This window comes from Catharus ustulatus, chromosome 4, assembly GCF_009819885.2.
Source record: "Catharus ustulatus isolate bCatUst1 chromosome 4, bCatUst1.pri.v2, whole genome shotgun sequence".
NCBI classification, from domain to species: Eukaryota; Metazoa; Chordata; class Aves; order Passeriformes; family Turdidae; genus Catharus; species Catharus ustulatus.
The window spans coordinates 23,197,040-23,211,503 of NC_046224.1; the positions used below are offsets into that span (position 1 = coordinate 23,197,040).

The 14,464-nt window shown below is 41.4% G+C and overlaps 1 protein-coding gene across 1 annotated transcript; it reads right to left on the reverse strand.

The window, feature by feature from the left end:
• Nucleotides 1-1,317: 1,317 nt before the first annotated feature.
• RBX1 (ring-box 1) lies at nt 1,318-12,147 on the reverse strand. Its single transcript, XM_033057420.1, has 5 exons — nt 12,010-12,147; nt 9,591-9,669; nt 4,085-4,155; nt 2,802-2,887; nt 1,318-1,497 (listed from the first exon to the last, which is right to left on the reverse strand). Exons 1-5 carry the CDS (start codon nt 12,085-12,087, stop codon nt 1,485-1,487), a joined length of 327 nt encoding a protein of 108 aa, XP_032913311.1. The 5' UTR covers nt 12,088-12,147; the 3' UTR covers nt 1,318-1,484.
• Nucleotides 12,148-14,464: the final 2,317 nt, after the last annotated feature.

Genomic DNA, 14,464 nt, shown 5'->3' on the forward strand with positions numbered 1-14,464 from the left:
GACCATTAAATAGGAGTTCAAATTCCAGGGAATGGCATTTAACCTGGATACCCTGTTGCCTGGATGAATACTTTGACCACTGTTAAGATCATCTTCTCCTTCCTCTTCTGTTCCCTTCCTGCCTCCATCACCAAAACTACCTGGCAATTTCAGGATGAGTTTTCTACCAAGGAAAATGGTAAATAAGCAGTCTAGCTATCAACTCTTCTAGTCCTACTTGTTCCTGTTTTTTTCTTAAGGGTGGAAAACAGAGCCATGTAATTTCAGAGCAATGACACCAACTGCTAAAATAATCCTGACATTTGCTTGCTACAGATTAGAGAAAGCCCCAGCAATCACTGAAAAACCTGCAAGTTTTGGTTCTGTCAGTGGCCCTATCCCCTATCACTACAGTACACTAATGTTTAACATCAGCTATCAAATTTCCCATACTCAGTACGTAGCAAAAATATTACATCCAAAGATGGCATCATGAATAGCCAAGGACAGAAATCTACAATGTCTACCACTACCACTGCTAAAAAAGTGGTAAAAAGAGGCAGCCTTTTGTAGCAGGAAGAATTTATTGGATGCTATTTCAGTTCCCAGCATTTACTGAGGCTCTTGACATAGAGGGCAAAATTTGATGCAATGAGCAGGATACAAGGCCATTTGGTACAGACACCAAAAAGATCATCATATAGTTTTCAAAGGAATGATTTTTGGCCAGTTGGACTTGAACTGGGAAAAATATCACTAGAAAGCCAACCAAGAACTGGTCTGCTTATATACTGCTTACTTCTAGCTTTCCAGCCAATCTAGGACATGAATTTCCTGAGTTTACTTTCACTCAACACATGAAAGTGCCTTATGAACGCTGACAAAAAGTAGCATCCTGTTTCTGTTCCCCAAAGCTAAACAGCTGGAGCTGGGAAGTTAGTGAAAATTTCCTCTGCAGGGGAGATGGTCTAGTCAAACTCAAGAGCAGAAGTGAAAGAATAGTTACTAATGATGACACAACTCATAATTGTATGGATCATTTCAACTCTGCTGTAATAAAGCATGTCCACACAAAAAGCTATTTGCATAAACTACTCTTAGCCAGGCCAAGTCCTGCACCCACTGCACTACACAATGGAGCTTAACACCAGCCTCAGTGAGCCAAAGGTGTGGTTCTCAGATGTGTGGGAGTAGGACCAAACTCACAGTCAAAAGCCTGGCACAGCAAAAAAGCAGCACTGCCCAGCTAAAGAGTTAAGCTTAGCTTAAGTCCCCGGTCTGCAGATAATTTTCCTCCTCATGCTCCGACTGCCTGCTCCTAAACACAAGACAAAAAACTTTGACAGAAAGCTCCAGCAAGACTTTATTCAATGGTATACAATAGGAAGAAATTAGCATGAAAGAAGAATTGTATACATTACTGACTTTCCAAGTCACTAAAACAAGCTCATAGTGACAAGAACAACTGAGTTCGATGACATAACAAGAAGCGTGTGACCATCTCTCTAGTGTCCATACCTGCAAATAGATAATATGTTAATGCTTTTTGAAAAATTACAATTCATAGGAGTGCTGGTTTGGGTGGATTTATTTTCATACTACCACAGCATAATTAACATGTAAATAGGATGAAGGTGAAATGCTGTTAAGGAAATCTTAGGAAGCTCTCCACATTTCACTTCCCCCAAAAGGCTACCCAGGCACCAGTTAGAAGAGAGTGTGAGCAATCCACAACACCACATGCAAGAGATCTCAGTACCAGTTATCTTTTACCCTGAATCCCACTTGAAATATATCTGGCATGAAACAAGGCCAAAGCTTGTCACAGCCCCAGAAGTAACACTGAGCACACATCAGAAGATATTAATTCATGTTGCTGTTTCTTGTCATGCTGCCCATGCAATATGAAGTGATTAGCCAGGCAACATGGACTCAGTTTTCACTGCGTGTTCAGGAAAACATCTTATTATCAAAACTATGGTACTTCAGTTGTCATGTAAATGATGATTTGCACAACCGACTGTGTAACAGAGCCCAAACACAATCCTCAGTTAAAATACCTATTTTGCTCTGTTTCACTCTGGACTCTGACTAGAATTAATTTTTTTTTTAAGTGGGTGGGGAAAGGAACAATCCACAGTTAAGAAAAGATTACTAGATCAATGGTGCAGAATGAAGCAAGTGATAGGCAAACTTCCTATCTATTCTCAATGGACAATAACCTCTCAAAATATTACTATCCCTCAAAAACCCATTCTTGGGTCTCCTATTACTATTCTTCACATGAGACCTTTAAAAAACATTAAATAAAATGAACAATACAGCAATTATAAATAAATGGACCAAAGCTGCAGGAATGCCTACAGGACACTTGATTTCCAGATTCTAGGAAATCAGTTGTTTAAATCTCTGAGGCTGAGTTATAAAACAACTCATCTAGATAACAGAGGGACCCAATACATTGTCTGGCACCTCAGCAGAAACAGTTTGGAACCCAAGCAGTTGAATTCAGGTCATCCTCTAAACCCAAATTGCTCATGCAGTGGTGCAGTATTCACCTGAGACTCCACTTCTAGCTAATTCCATTTCTCTCCTGCTCTCCATTCTTTAGAGAGGATGTCAGTAGAATCACTACTTTTTAACAGCTCCCACACACCCCACAGCTGCTTGGACTTCCTTCAGAGCTCACTTAGAACCAGATGACTAAGGAAACAACCTCTCTGAACAGCAACTACGCCCTCAGACACACCAATCTGACATTGATCATTTATATTTACAGGACAAGTGGACTTTTCATCTTGAAATCTGTGCAGGATACGTACTTTTGGAACTCCCATTCCCTGTTGTCCAGCGGACATACTTGGCGAGTTTTGAGCCAGCGAGAGATGCAGTGGAAGTGGAAAGCGTGCTGGAAGACAAAGTTCAGAGCACATAATTTCAGAATGTATGAACGCATCTCAACGGGAAAACTACCACTGAAGGAATCAAAGAAGAGAATAGCAAGAGTCTGCAGGCAAAGGTGGGGACAACTGATCAGTCAATTAGCTGATAAACACCTAGGAATTGATCCACATTTTCAGAAAGGAGGAAACAGTGAAACGGCAGCAGGGAGCCTGTTCCACAGTGCATGCAATGGCAACTGACTGACTTCTGATGAAGGAGGGAGTGCAGAGTTTAGCAGCTGCTAAAAGTTGCAAAGCAGATGCTGATAAGAAGCACAATCAGAAAGAAAAGAGAGGATTTCAGAGTGAGTAACAGGGATGATATGAATGTATACATGCTGAAGGAAGTTGTCAGTTTGCAGGAGGTATCAGAGCCTGAATAAAAAAAGAATTTGTAAAATTAGAAAGAAAAAAAAAATCTAATTTATGCGTTTAATAAGGGCATCCTTTCTCTTACCCATACAGTTAGTTAAAACCAAGATTTCACTTGGGGTGACACAACATAATTTTGACACTAGAATATCCTGACACAGTTAAAAATTTTGCTCTTGTCCTCTGCAAACAGAATTGCAGCATTTACAGTCCTGTTCCACCATAATCACCTTATAACTCAACCCCACAGCACAGTAACAATGGGACTGAAGATCAGGAAGTTATTCCACCATGGAATAGTTTATTTTCCAACTCAGGCCCAGACTAGCTAAGAGGTATTCAAGTTTGGCATTCACATGCTAGTGGGACCAATTGATTTAATCTTCCCCCCAAACTGGAAACAAATCACCTGGTTATCCCAGACTGACTCTGGATTAGCCCGCACATAGACAAATCACACAGGCTGACATCCAAGTGATCCAATTACCAGGGGAAAGAAAAATATGTAACTTCTAGGCAAACCATGATCAGGAAAATCATGCTCAGAATGAAAGATTTATTATTCCTTAAAAAAAAGGTTAAGGCTTATCTTCCTCCCTTTTCTTCTGTGTCTTATTACATCTCTCCATCTTTCACTTTCTTCTTTCTCTCCTTTCTACACTCTAGAAAAACGTAAGAACTTTAAAATTCTTATTTCTGGTGGATTATGTGAAACATGCTACAGAACTCATTCTGTCCCACGTCTTCAAAAAAGGAGGACACACAAGCTCCACAATAAAAGTTTCCCTTACATTGCAGACGCCCCATGCAACTGTGCATTCCTCAGAGGTAGCCGATGCTTGGTTGGCTTGACATTCTATGCCTGTGAAAATAAAGATTGAACAAATATACACAGGAGTTGAAGATTTACATGCAACACTAACTGGTAGATTCCTTCATAATAGCAAATGTAGGCAAGGGAGGAGGAGCTCTTTTGTGGTATTTAACACACCAGAAAGTATCAAGAGCTATGGTTTAATGTGTACTGTTTATCCAAAAGTATCATATCAAAATATACTTAATCCTGATTTCCTCCTTCCTCTATTTCTTTAGCATTCCAAAGTTCCAGAGGGCAAGAGTACATAGCTCATCTGCTGGAAACATGTGTCTGCTTCCCAAATTTCAAGGATAAATATTTTCATTTTTGCCTCTTGTGTTCACAGAGATGTCTTCTTACGATGAGTTGACTGTATATTTACCTTAACTTCACTCCTAGGTTTCTCTCAATACAAATTGTTATAAATTATTTGCAGATTAATTTGCTCATGTAATGCTGGAGTTTGCCTGCCTTTATTTTATAGTCTTGTGACGGGTAAGTACATCCCAAAAATCCACAATAGGAAATATGGTTTGGACTTTTTTGGACTTTACCTTGGAGCTGAGTACCAAGAAGGATCCCCACCCCTAACTATTTATCAGTTTGGGTTATGTTTTGGGCTTTTGTGTCAGATAGCGTGGATGAAGGAGATTAAAAAGAATGAGGAAACAAGAACAACACTGAGAAAATAAATCCTACAAGCCAGTTCTCCATTCTAAAGCCTGAAAAATTTACTTCTGCTCCAGCTCAAGAAGGAACTTCGGAAAAAAAAAATAAATTCCAACTCCCCCACCATCAGCAGCACGTACCTATGAGACTAACAGTTTAGTACTTGCTAAAAGATGGTTTCTTTAAGAGTCAAGCCCAAATGATTTAAAAAGATCTGCTGATAGATGATCATCTTAGAACTGAATACATGGGATTGCTGCTTTCTTGTTTTGCAGATTTTTTTTCTGGCAAAGATGTCTGAATGAGCTCCAGTTCTCTGCTCACTCTTTGTGTGCATGAATATGCTTAGAGGGAAAGGAATTTGTTTCACCAATTAAAGATTCAAAAACTTTCAAATTCCACAGGTTTGGCTGAAAAATGTGATCTCTAGAGGTGCACAAAATAAAAGAAAGACTTTTTTTTCTAAGATGCAAGAGGTGTCAACCTTGCTCATGAGAAACTACTCAAAACAAGACTAATGTCTAAAGAAATTCAGTAGCAACAGCTGTTTTGCAAGATTTGAGTGAACCTGTATTTATCATATGGTTTACATCAAAGATATGACATACCACAGCAAGAAGTCCAAAGCTCAATCTCTTGCCTACCTATAGAAGAAAACAAAATCCAGTACTTCTGAAAGGTCTGATGTCTTAAATCCTGAATCTCCCAATACAGCAATAAAACTAAATCTGATTAAGAATATGGAAGATGCTCAAGATCCTTGGAGAACTTCAGGTACTTTGGATAATTGTATAAAATTCTACACCTGAGATTGTAGCAACAACTTTACTATTACTGCAGTATGGACTTATGGTCACAGGGCATAGTATATTAACTTTTTAATATCTAGCCAGAGTCTGTGCAGTAACAGATAATAGTGAGAAGATGAGTAGTAGGAAAAGATGAGGAAATTAATCTGAAGGGAGAAAAGTCAGTGTAAGCTAACTTTAACTCAGAAAGCCTCTGCTGAAAGCAAGGAAGATACATATTTATCTTATTTTTTTCTCTTTCCCTGCTGTAAGCAAAATATTGGACATATTAGACTTGAAGTCCATCTAGCCCATTTTTTATGTTATTTTGTCTATTTTTTTTACTCTCTAAGAGGCCCTAACATTAGAGTTGCATGAATTCCATTTTTAATTTTTCAGGATTTAAAGGACTCTGTATTTTGCCTGGGAGTGAGAGGGAAGAAAGACATTTTAGGTAAGGAAAAGAAGCAGCACTGAAATTAATTTCAGTGTTACTCAAACGTTCACTGACAACCTGAACTTTCACTGACTAAAGCATGACAGTGCCAAAAGTTTAAGAGACAGATGAACTTCTGTGGAAGTGTCTGAGAAGGAGTCCTCTGGTGATGATGGAAAGCCCTTCCAAAAAGACACCCAGGTTTAGCTCCCTTATCAAGCACACTGGAGACTATGGCTAGCACTGCTACCTTTGGCTGCCAAAAAAAGGCCTCCCAAAAGCTGAAGCACTTTTTGGTCTTGTACTTGCTTAATTTTAGAAAAGGACAATATAGCAACAAATTAAAAAAAAACAAAACACATGGACAATCATCCTAGAATGAAAGCTGATGATCCTGGCTCTTGAAAGAAAGAGTTGCTATTTACCATCTGCTGACCCAAAAGAAGCTTTAAGAGTCAGATAGTAACAGGTACCGGAGGAATACTGAATGACTCTTCTATTGCCTTTCTTTTGACAGAGTATCTGCAGGTAAGGACAGAAAGATACAGCTAAAACCTGAAATACCTGTAAATAATTGTGAAAGATGCAATGGAAGCATTTCAACTCAGGGAGCTGTGGAAATGCCTCCTATATATTGGCAGCTTCTGAATCTTGACATCATAAGAACCAGCCCACTTCCTATGCATTTTCTATTGCAGAAATCACCTGTATATTTACATATCAAGAAATAAATCCAAATCCATTCCATCTAATAAACATCCTGAGATTCTCCTCTGGATTCTATGTAACATATCTATCTTTGTGAAGCTGGATTCGTGGTACTTGGTGTGTCACCGTCAAAGCAAGGGGACAGTGTTTTGATGGCATGTTTTACACAGTTCAAAGCTATACTGGTCATCTTACTACAATAAGACATCACACATTTTAGACCAGAAGATAATCCAATATACTAACCACAAGTTAACACTCTCCAACTTACCATGTTGCAGTGACAGCACCAGACAGCAAGCCTTTGAAGAAAGACTAAAGCAAAATGTGAACAGAACCTGGGTCTTTCCAGAGAAGAATGAAACTGAAACACTGAAAATCTGCTCCTTCCCTCTGTACACTGAATACAAACCAAACTGAGGGCAGGGGGATCTTCTGAATCACATTATTACTGAATCATAAGGCATGTGCATGGGGAGAACTGCATGACACCCTAACATTGATGCCTGACTTTACAACAATGACAAACTTTCATTACCATGACTGGCATTACTTATCACTCTTCTAGTGTTCTCCCACTCTAGGTTTCTCTTCATCACTAGGACTGGGAGATATTTGTATCCTGAATTTTATCAAATCAAATCTTGTGTTGTTCTTCCCTACATATTCTATTAGTTTTTCTCAGTTTGCCATCACTTCACATCCTATGTTTGAAAACCTAATTAAAGAGGTTTTTAACAACATTAATGATCTGTAACAAGGAAGTAAGCAAACCCAGAGCCAACATTGATCTGGGAACACCAATTTAGAGATCCCTTCTACTCTGTATGCTGTCAATTTTAGTCTGTCATTTGCCGTCCAGGCTTCTCATAACTGCTCATACAAATTAATAACATGTTATGCTTGAGCAACTCAAAAAAGAAAAAAAAACCTACCTATGTCTTTTTCCTTTCCTGTTTTTCCTAATCTACCTATATTCTCTCAACCTACCACATATTGGTAGGACTTTTAAAAATATTTTTAAAGAACTGATAAACAAAGTTTACTACTGAAAAATAGCATTTGTCCATTCTCCTTCCAGCTCCTCCACACCTCTCTTTCATCCCATATGTCCTATTTGCTATTTATTAAAGAAAATGCAAATATATGAGACTGTATTTGGTCTGTCATGGAAGGTACAATTAATTTTGAGGCAGATTTATAGAATGAAACACACCAGCATCTCCTATCTTAAAATACATCACTCTTATAATGAATAATTATCTTGAATTACAGGATTTTATATATTCATTCTATACATTTGTAAATTCTATAAAGGTAACTTATGTTCTAATAAATCTTTGAAATTCCATTTGCCTATCAGCAAAATGCTTTCCTCTCTAACATATTATAAACCTAAGAGACTAAGTAGTAGTCCAGTGTCCACCTTCTTTTGAAATTTCTTTCCAAGATGGTACAGGTTAGAGACACTTAAAAATAAAATCTTTAATGTAAAGAACCCCAATTTATTTCATAAACCCTGTTCTTTTTAGTGTTATCATCCCCTGTCTAATAACCAAGAATAAACTGAAGCATGGATAGACAGTAGCTGTCTCAAAATACAAACATATCTGTTCCCAGGAAGAGAAGTGAACCTGCTTAACCCATTTTCAGACCAGTGTGTTAAGGTGTGTTTTCTCCTTATTAAAAAACAAACAAAAAAACTTCAACTCAAACAAAGCTTCTGAAAGTAATTTTGTAATTATTATTTAAATATGAAGTCAAATCAGGTGCATCCCTCAGTAGCTGTTCTTATAAACTTGAAGTCTCATTTTTCTGAAATGTTTTATTTCCATACAGTCTTATTGACAGGAAGTTGCCAATAGTATTGGTTCCAAGGGCGGTTCTGTGTGGTCACATAAAAGCAAAGTGCAACAAAACTATTCCAATGGGATCAGGATGGGCCATGCCCGCCACTGTCCTTGGACCTGGCCTTGTTTTGGGAGTTCTACCAGCCTCACACTTTAGGAATATAAGTAAATGGCTACCTGGGGCATGTTAAAAGGGCTTCTGTCCCTCATGGCTGAAACAAGATGGACAGTTATGGTGCAAACAGTACTTTGTCATTTTTGAGGCCAAAAAAAAGTGTTTGTACTCATTACCGATATTCTAAGGGACTGAAAATAGTGACTTCGTGCATACAAACCTATTTCATGATAGAAACAAACCATCAAGATTATACAGAAACAAAAATAAAATCAAACCAGTACTAATAATGTATTGCTTTTTACTCTGGCATTTGATTAGTCTCCTTTGTAACTGAACAAATAATTTTCTAGGTGGCAACAAAATTCCCCCTACTATAACACGTACTAAGTTAGTTAGGCAAGGTAGGTTTTATAGAATGAGGAGTCAAATTAATTTGCTGGTCCATGCCCTTCCTTGCCAGACAGACAGAGAGTGTTACAAGACTTCATCTTAATGCGTGTCATCGAGAAGTCGACACTTACAGCAACCTCCCCAACTCTGAAATATAATTCCTCCCTTTGTAAGCAATGCCTGTCAACCCTGAATAATTTCAGTTCCTCTTTATTATTACTCCTTTTCTTCTTTGTTGCATTCAAAATACACTCAGCAGCATCATGTCTGTTGATCAGGCATCAAGTGATGCTACCCTTTACAAGAAAAGGGTGAGGAAGAAGCAGTATGGTGACAAAGGTCACAAAAACAGATTATGAGACTTCAGCACTACATAAAATAGAGATTAGCAGAAGAGTTAGTTACTGAAAGCTTTGCTGAGTTATATCCTCAGCTGCTCATCACATACAAGTCCAAACTGTGTCCCATACTCATTTACTTACATAGATCCATAATGTGGTTTCTGCAAATGGCACAGTTATCAACCACAATGTCCCATGCCCACAGAGCTACGGCGTTCCACTGGAGAGAGGGGGGAAAAAAGAAAAACATCATTTTGATTCAATTTACAGAAATCCTCACTACTCTTCAAGATCCCATGTACTTTTTGAAATAGAAAAGCTGAGACATTTAAGAAAAACCAAATCTTAGAAGTCCAGAGACATTCCTCATCATGAGTTTGTGTTACTAGGAAGTAGTGGCACATTTCTCTCACAAACCTCCCAGACACAATGCCTCCTTCCCACTTCAAAAACAAGGTAACTCCCACAGTCCCTACCCCACTTTTAGTTTGTTTAGTTTTCGTTGTGGGGTTTTTTTTGTTGTTGTTTGTTTGTTTTTTTGTGAAACAAATGCAAACATCTGGATTTCTATTCAAGATCCAATGGCAAGGATGCAGCTCATGTCAAATCCTCAATTCTCTAGGAAAGGACAGTCCCTTGGAGAAAGACCAATTCAGATGCCATTTCTGTTAAGAGGAATTCCCATTATTTGTAGCAGTTCTCCTAATGATCACCCTTCAGAGCAGTTGGGATCAAGAATTAAATCTCTAATGCTACTCTGTACTGACTCCTGAATAATCTTCCCTACAAAAGGTTAATAAGCAACAACCTATCAGCAAGCTGGATATAAAAATTTCAAAGTACTACCAAATCAACCTTTCAAAGACCTACTTTATACATATAAAAAAGTAAGAGCATTGTCCCACGCTAGTTCAGGGGAAGGGTTTGAGGACTTTAGGCAAGCTATGCAGAAAAACATGGCACCTTTTCATTCTTCCAGACAAAATCCATAATCACGTCTTTTGTAAATTCATTAAAAATATGGGCCTGCCTTCAACATCCAAAGCAATCCAAAATATTGTACTGGTAATCAGGATAATCTTCATTTAGCACTTAAGTAATATAGAATATTTTCTCCCTTACATTTTTCAGTATATATTTGCACTGACTGTAGTATAGTAAACCTTCTCTACTGTGTTCCGTTTCCATCTCAGGGTTTTCATTGCTTTCCCTCAGTTTGGAACACTAAAGGAGGAGTGTTATCAATACTTCTAAGTATTAATAGGCAGTAAAACTTTGATAACCTCTTCAATTTTTCATTAGTATTGATATAAAAAGTATTCACAATACTACTAGATCATTTAGGACATGCACCAGTAGTGATCTCATTTTTTTTCCAATCTTCCAACTTCAAGTCTAGCTGGCCTTCAGGCTGAGGTACTAATCTCTCATGGACTTCATGCATACTTCAAGGCAACTGAGATAAAAGTTCTGAGCACCCTTATCTCCCCTGTACACTCCAGTACTTAATCTCTTGTGCCATCATGGTCTGCTCTGATGGCTCACACACCTGTACTGAGCCACACATGCAGCAAAGGTCTTGCTACCTTGCTGAGGAGGAGGAATCCCGCTGACACATAAATTATGCCACTTCCTACCACTTTCATTGCATCTGTCCCTATTTCCAAATTACAAACAATTATGTCACCCAAACACTTCCATCTGCACAGATCCAAAGGTTTCCATCATCACTGATGGCAGCTGCATTTCAAACAAACTCATCTACAAGCAGGAATCACTAGAAATGCTTACTGATATTCAGTCTAGGGGTCACTTTTCTTAAATTATACCTTAGCCACACAATTTATCCCCGGTTCTCTACACCCTGGTGAAGAGCCTCGGAGCATCACCGTGACCCAGATGACAAACTGGTGGCACTGGATAGGAGAGCGATATTATGGCCGCTCTGAGCGAGGAGGCAAAGCCAGGATGGCACGAGAACATTTGCTCACTAACACGTTGTTATGACTCGATTTAAATAAGGAGAAGAAAAGTCAGCCACGGACATTTCTAGAAAGCATTTTACGCAGCACATGGGGCAGCGGGGGTGGCTGGGCCACAGCGGCCGGGGTGATGGGGAGGTGGAAGCACTCCAGCGCTGCTCGCCGGCCCGAGCTGCCCAGCGGCTCTGGATATGGAACAGCCGATGCCCGTCGGGGCGGCAGCGTCCGAGGGGAGCGAGCGGCGGAGCGCCGAGCAGGGCATCCCCGGGCCGGCACGGCCCTCACGGCGCCCCGGGCTCCTGCTCCCGCCCCCGCCAGCCGCGCCCGCTGATTGGCCGGCTCCCGCTGCACGTGCGGCAGGGAGCCTCAGCCATTGGCTAGGACGCACGCCAGGACCCCCCCGAAGGCCTCGCCCCGCCCCGCCCCTCCCGCCGCTCTGCTGCGGAACTGGGCGCCCGGCTCCGTGAGGGGAGCGGGAAGTCGCCCCCTTCTCCGTCCCGCTCACCGGCATTAGGCCGGCCCCAGCCCCACCCTGTCCCTCCGAGAGCAGCCGGAGGAGCGCGCCGGCAGAGCCTCACTTTCTTCACTTCGAAGCGCTTCTTGCCGGCGCCGCTGTTGGTTCCGCTGGGGGTATCCACATCCATTGCGGCCGCCATTTTGAGTGCATGAATCGGCCCGTCCTACTCCGCGCGCGTGCGCGGCAGGGCGGGGAAGGGGGCCGGGGGAGCGGAGGCGGTGGGAGGGGCCGCACATGGCCACGCCCCCTCCGCACCGCCCCCTCCACCGCGCCGGCAGGTGCGGAGGCTGAGGGCGCGGTCACGTGGGCGCGCTCTTGAGGGCGGCAGCCAGGGCGGGGCCGCGCCGAGCTCGCTCCTCACTCTGCCGGCGGCGTTCGGGATCTCGCTACAGCGCCTCACTGCCATCCCCTGGGATTTGCCTCCCTGCCCTCTTCACGTGAGGGCCTTCAGCCCTCAATGAACTTCTAACTTGTTTTCGCCCGTCGTAATCGATGCAGAACGAAGTGGGGCCGATGGTGTTGCTGCTGTAGCCTTTTTGTTCTCCCGCAGTCCAGGGTTTTTTTAAAAAGGAACATTGAATTGCTGGAGACAGGACGCGCGTTTTTACGGCGTGCGATTTGCGCTTACGGTAGTTACAATCACCGTGGGTTGAAAGGTGCTGCCGGAGTTGCCCAAGCCTTGCCTGTTCTGTTGCAAGGATGGAGACGACAGGCACAGGAGCTGCTTCTGGGAGCTTCCTCCGTCAGTCCCTTCCTGAGAAGGTCCGTGGCAGTATTCCCCATGGTATTGAAACTGAGGGCAATCCACTCCCCAGCAGTACAACTGCAGGTCTTGAAATGTCACACAGCTTTGCAGGCCCCCGGAGATGCGATCTCTCTGAAGAGCCACCCATTCTAAATCCATTTGTACACTGTGCCACTCCATGGACTTTTGAAAGAGGAGGTTGTATGAGCACTAAAAGGCCATTCTCTTGCATAGATACAGGCTTGTGCCCACCAACACTGTTCTGGTCTGGCTCCATTGTACCCATCTTGCTGTGTGCGAGCTTTATCCAGAGACCCAGTGCTTGCTGGGGTGGAGTGTCTGGCTGTCTCCAAATAGACTTAAGCCTAAAGCAGGGACCTGCAGTAAGAACGAGATGATGCTGTCGTTGGATGTGTTGGAATAATTTTAATATTTGGATTTGGATTAATATTAGGAAGACATGTAACACTTGTGCCTTGATTTAGGTGCATACCTAAATATTTGCAGCTCCAGGCTGAGCCTGAAAGTTGCACAGACAGTAAAGGTAAGTTTGAAGAAGGAAAATGCCCTCCACCATGTAAACACCCTTTAATACTTCTTATTACCTACATGGAAAGCTTCCATTTCACTGAACTGCCCCTTTCCCCAGATGCTGCTTGATTTTGGGGCATCTCTATTGCTGTATATTGCAGCTGCATAAATTCAGGTTTCTGTCCTGTTGCTCCATATTCAGGACTATTGCAAATGAGTATTTTGAAAATGGGAGTTGGGTGCTTGAGAAAATGTACTTTTCGACTTCATGAAAATAGCTCATTTCAAAGCAGAATTTGCAAGATTTCTTATTAATAGAAGCATTAATTCTAACCCTAATTCCTAAATGTGTATGGCAACGTCTCCAGCGGGACATTTCTCAGTAAGAAACAAGACATTGATCAAACATGTAGACTAGGGAAGACACATATCAGAGAGATGTTAATGTTCATTTTCACTTTAAATGACTACTGTAGTATAAAATTATAGTCTCCCCACCTCAGCTGATGTCGCCAGGGGGAGGTGGTTGCCAATGGGGTAAAGCCATGCATCTGCCAATCATGTGGTCTGGTTTCATCTTTCCATATCTGGCAGCAAAAACAATGTAGCAATGCAGATCTTAAGTCTTGCTAAAAAGGTGGGAGTGTTCTTAGGAAAACAAAAAAAGATAGCAAACAGGACAGAACACATATTGCATATGCATTTACTGATCTATGTATGCAGATACATTTCACTGAAAAGTGCATTAAGAGATCTCCAGTACACTTTGCAAAGTGAAATTAGTGACAGTATAGCCCTGCACTTCATAAAAAGAGTTAAACTACCTTCTTTGCTTGAAATAATCTGTTTTCTGTTGATTTCAGTGCTATCCCTAATGTCTTTCCTCCTAGTAAAAGTATATCTCCTCAGACCTCTTTTCCCCTCTTAAGGCTATATGTTGTAGAGGGTTGTCAGGAGCTGCTGCAGGAAGAAAGGCTGCAGCTCTGAAGGGCATCAGTCTCACAAGAAATGTAACAGTGTGGTCCAAATTACCAGGGATGCTTTGGAGAATGGATCATTTTTCAAATCTCTGGGACATGCAGGGGGAAAAAGAGAAGACTGCCAAACTGAAAAGGCAGGGAGGCAGATGGACCAGGTGACATGTGACACCTGCTGTGGTTACTCCCAATTAAAATGAGACAAACTCTGTCCCAATTGTCAAAGACTGTTCCAAAAGGCAAGGTACCACCAACCTTTCAAA

Bases quoted from the DNA above. Each gene is read 5' to 3' on its own strand.
- RBX1 (XM_033057420.1), bottom strand. From the start codon at position 12,087: ATGGCGGCCGCAATGGATGTGGATACCCCCAGCGGAACCAACAGCGGC. The intron at 4,156-9,590 runs GTAAGTAAATGA...TTATTTTCACAG, and splicing joins AAACCACATTATGGATCTAT to GCATAGAATGTCAAGCCAAC. The intron at 2,888-4,084 runs GTAAGGGAAACT...TTTGTCTTCCAG, and splicing joins TTGCATGGGGCGTCTGCAAT to CACGCTTTCCACTTCCACTG.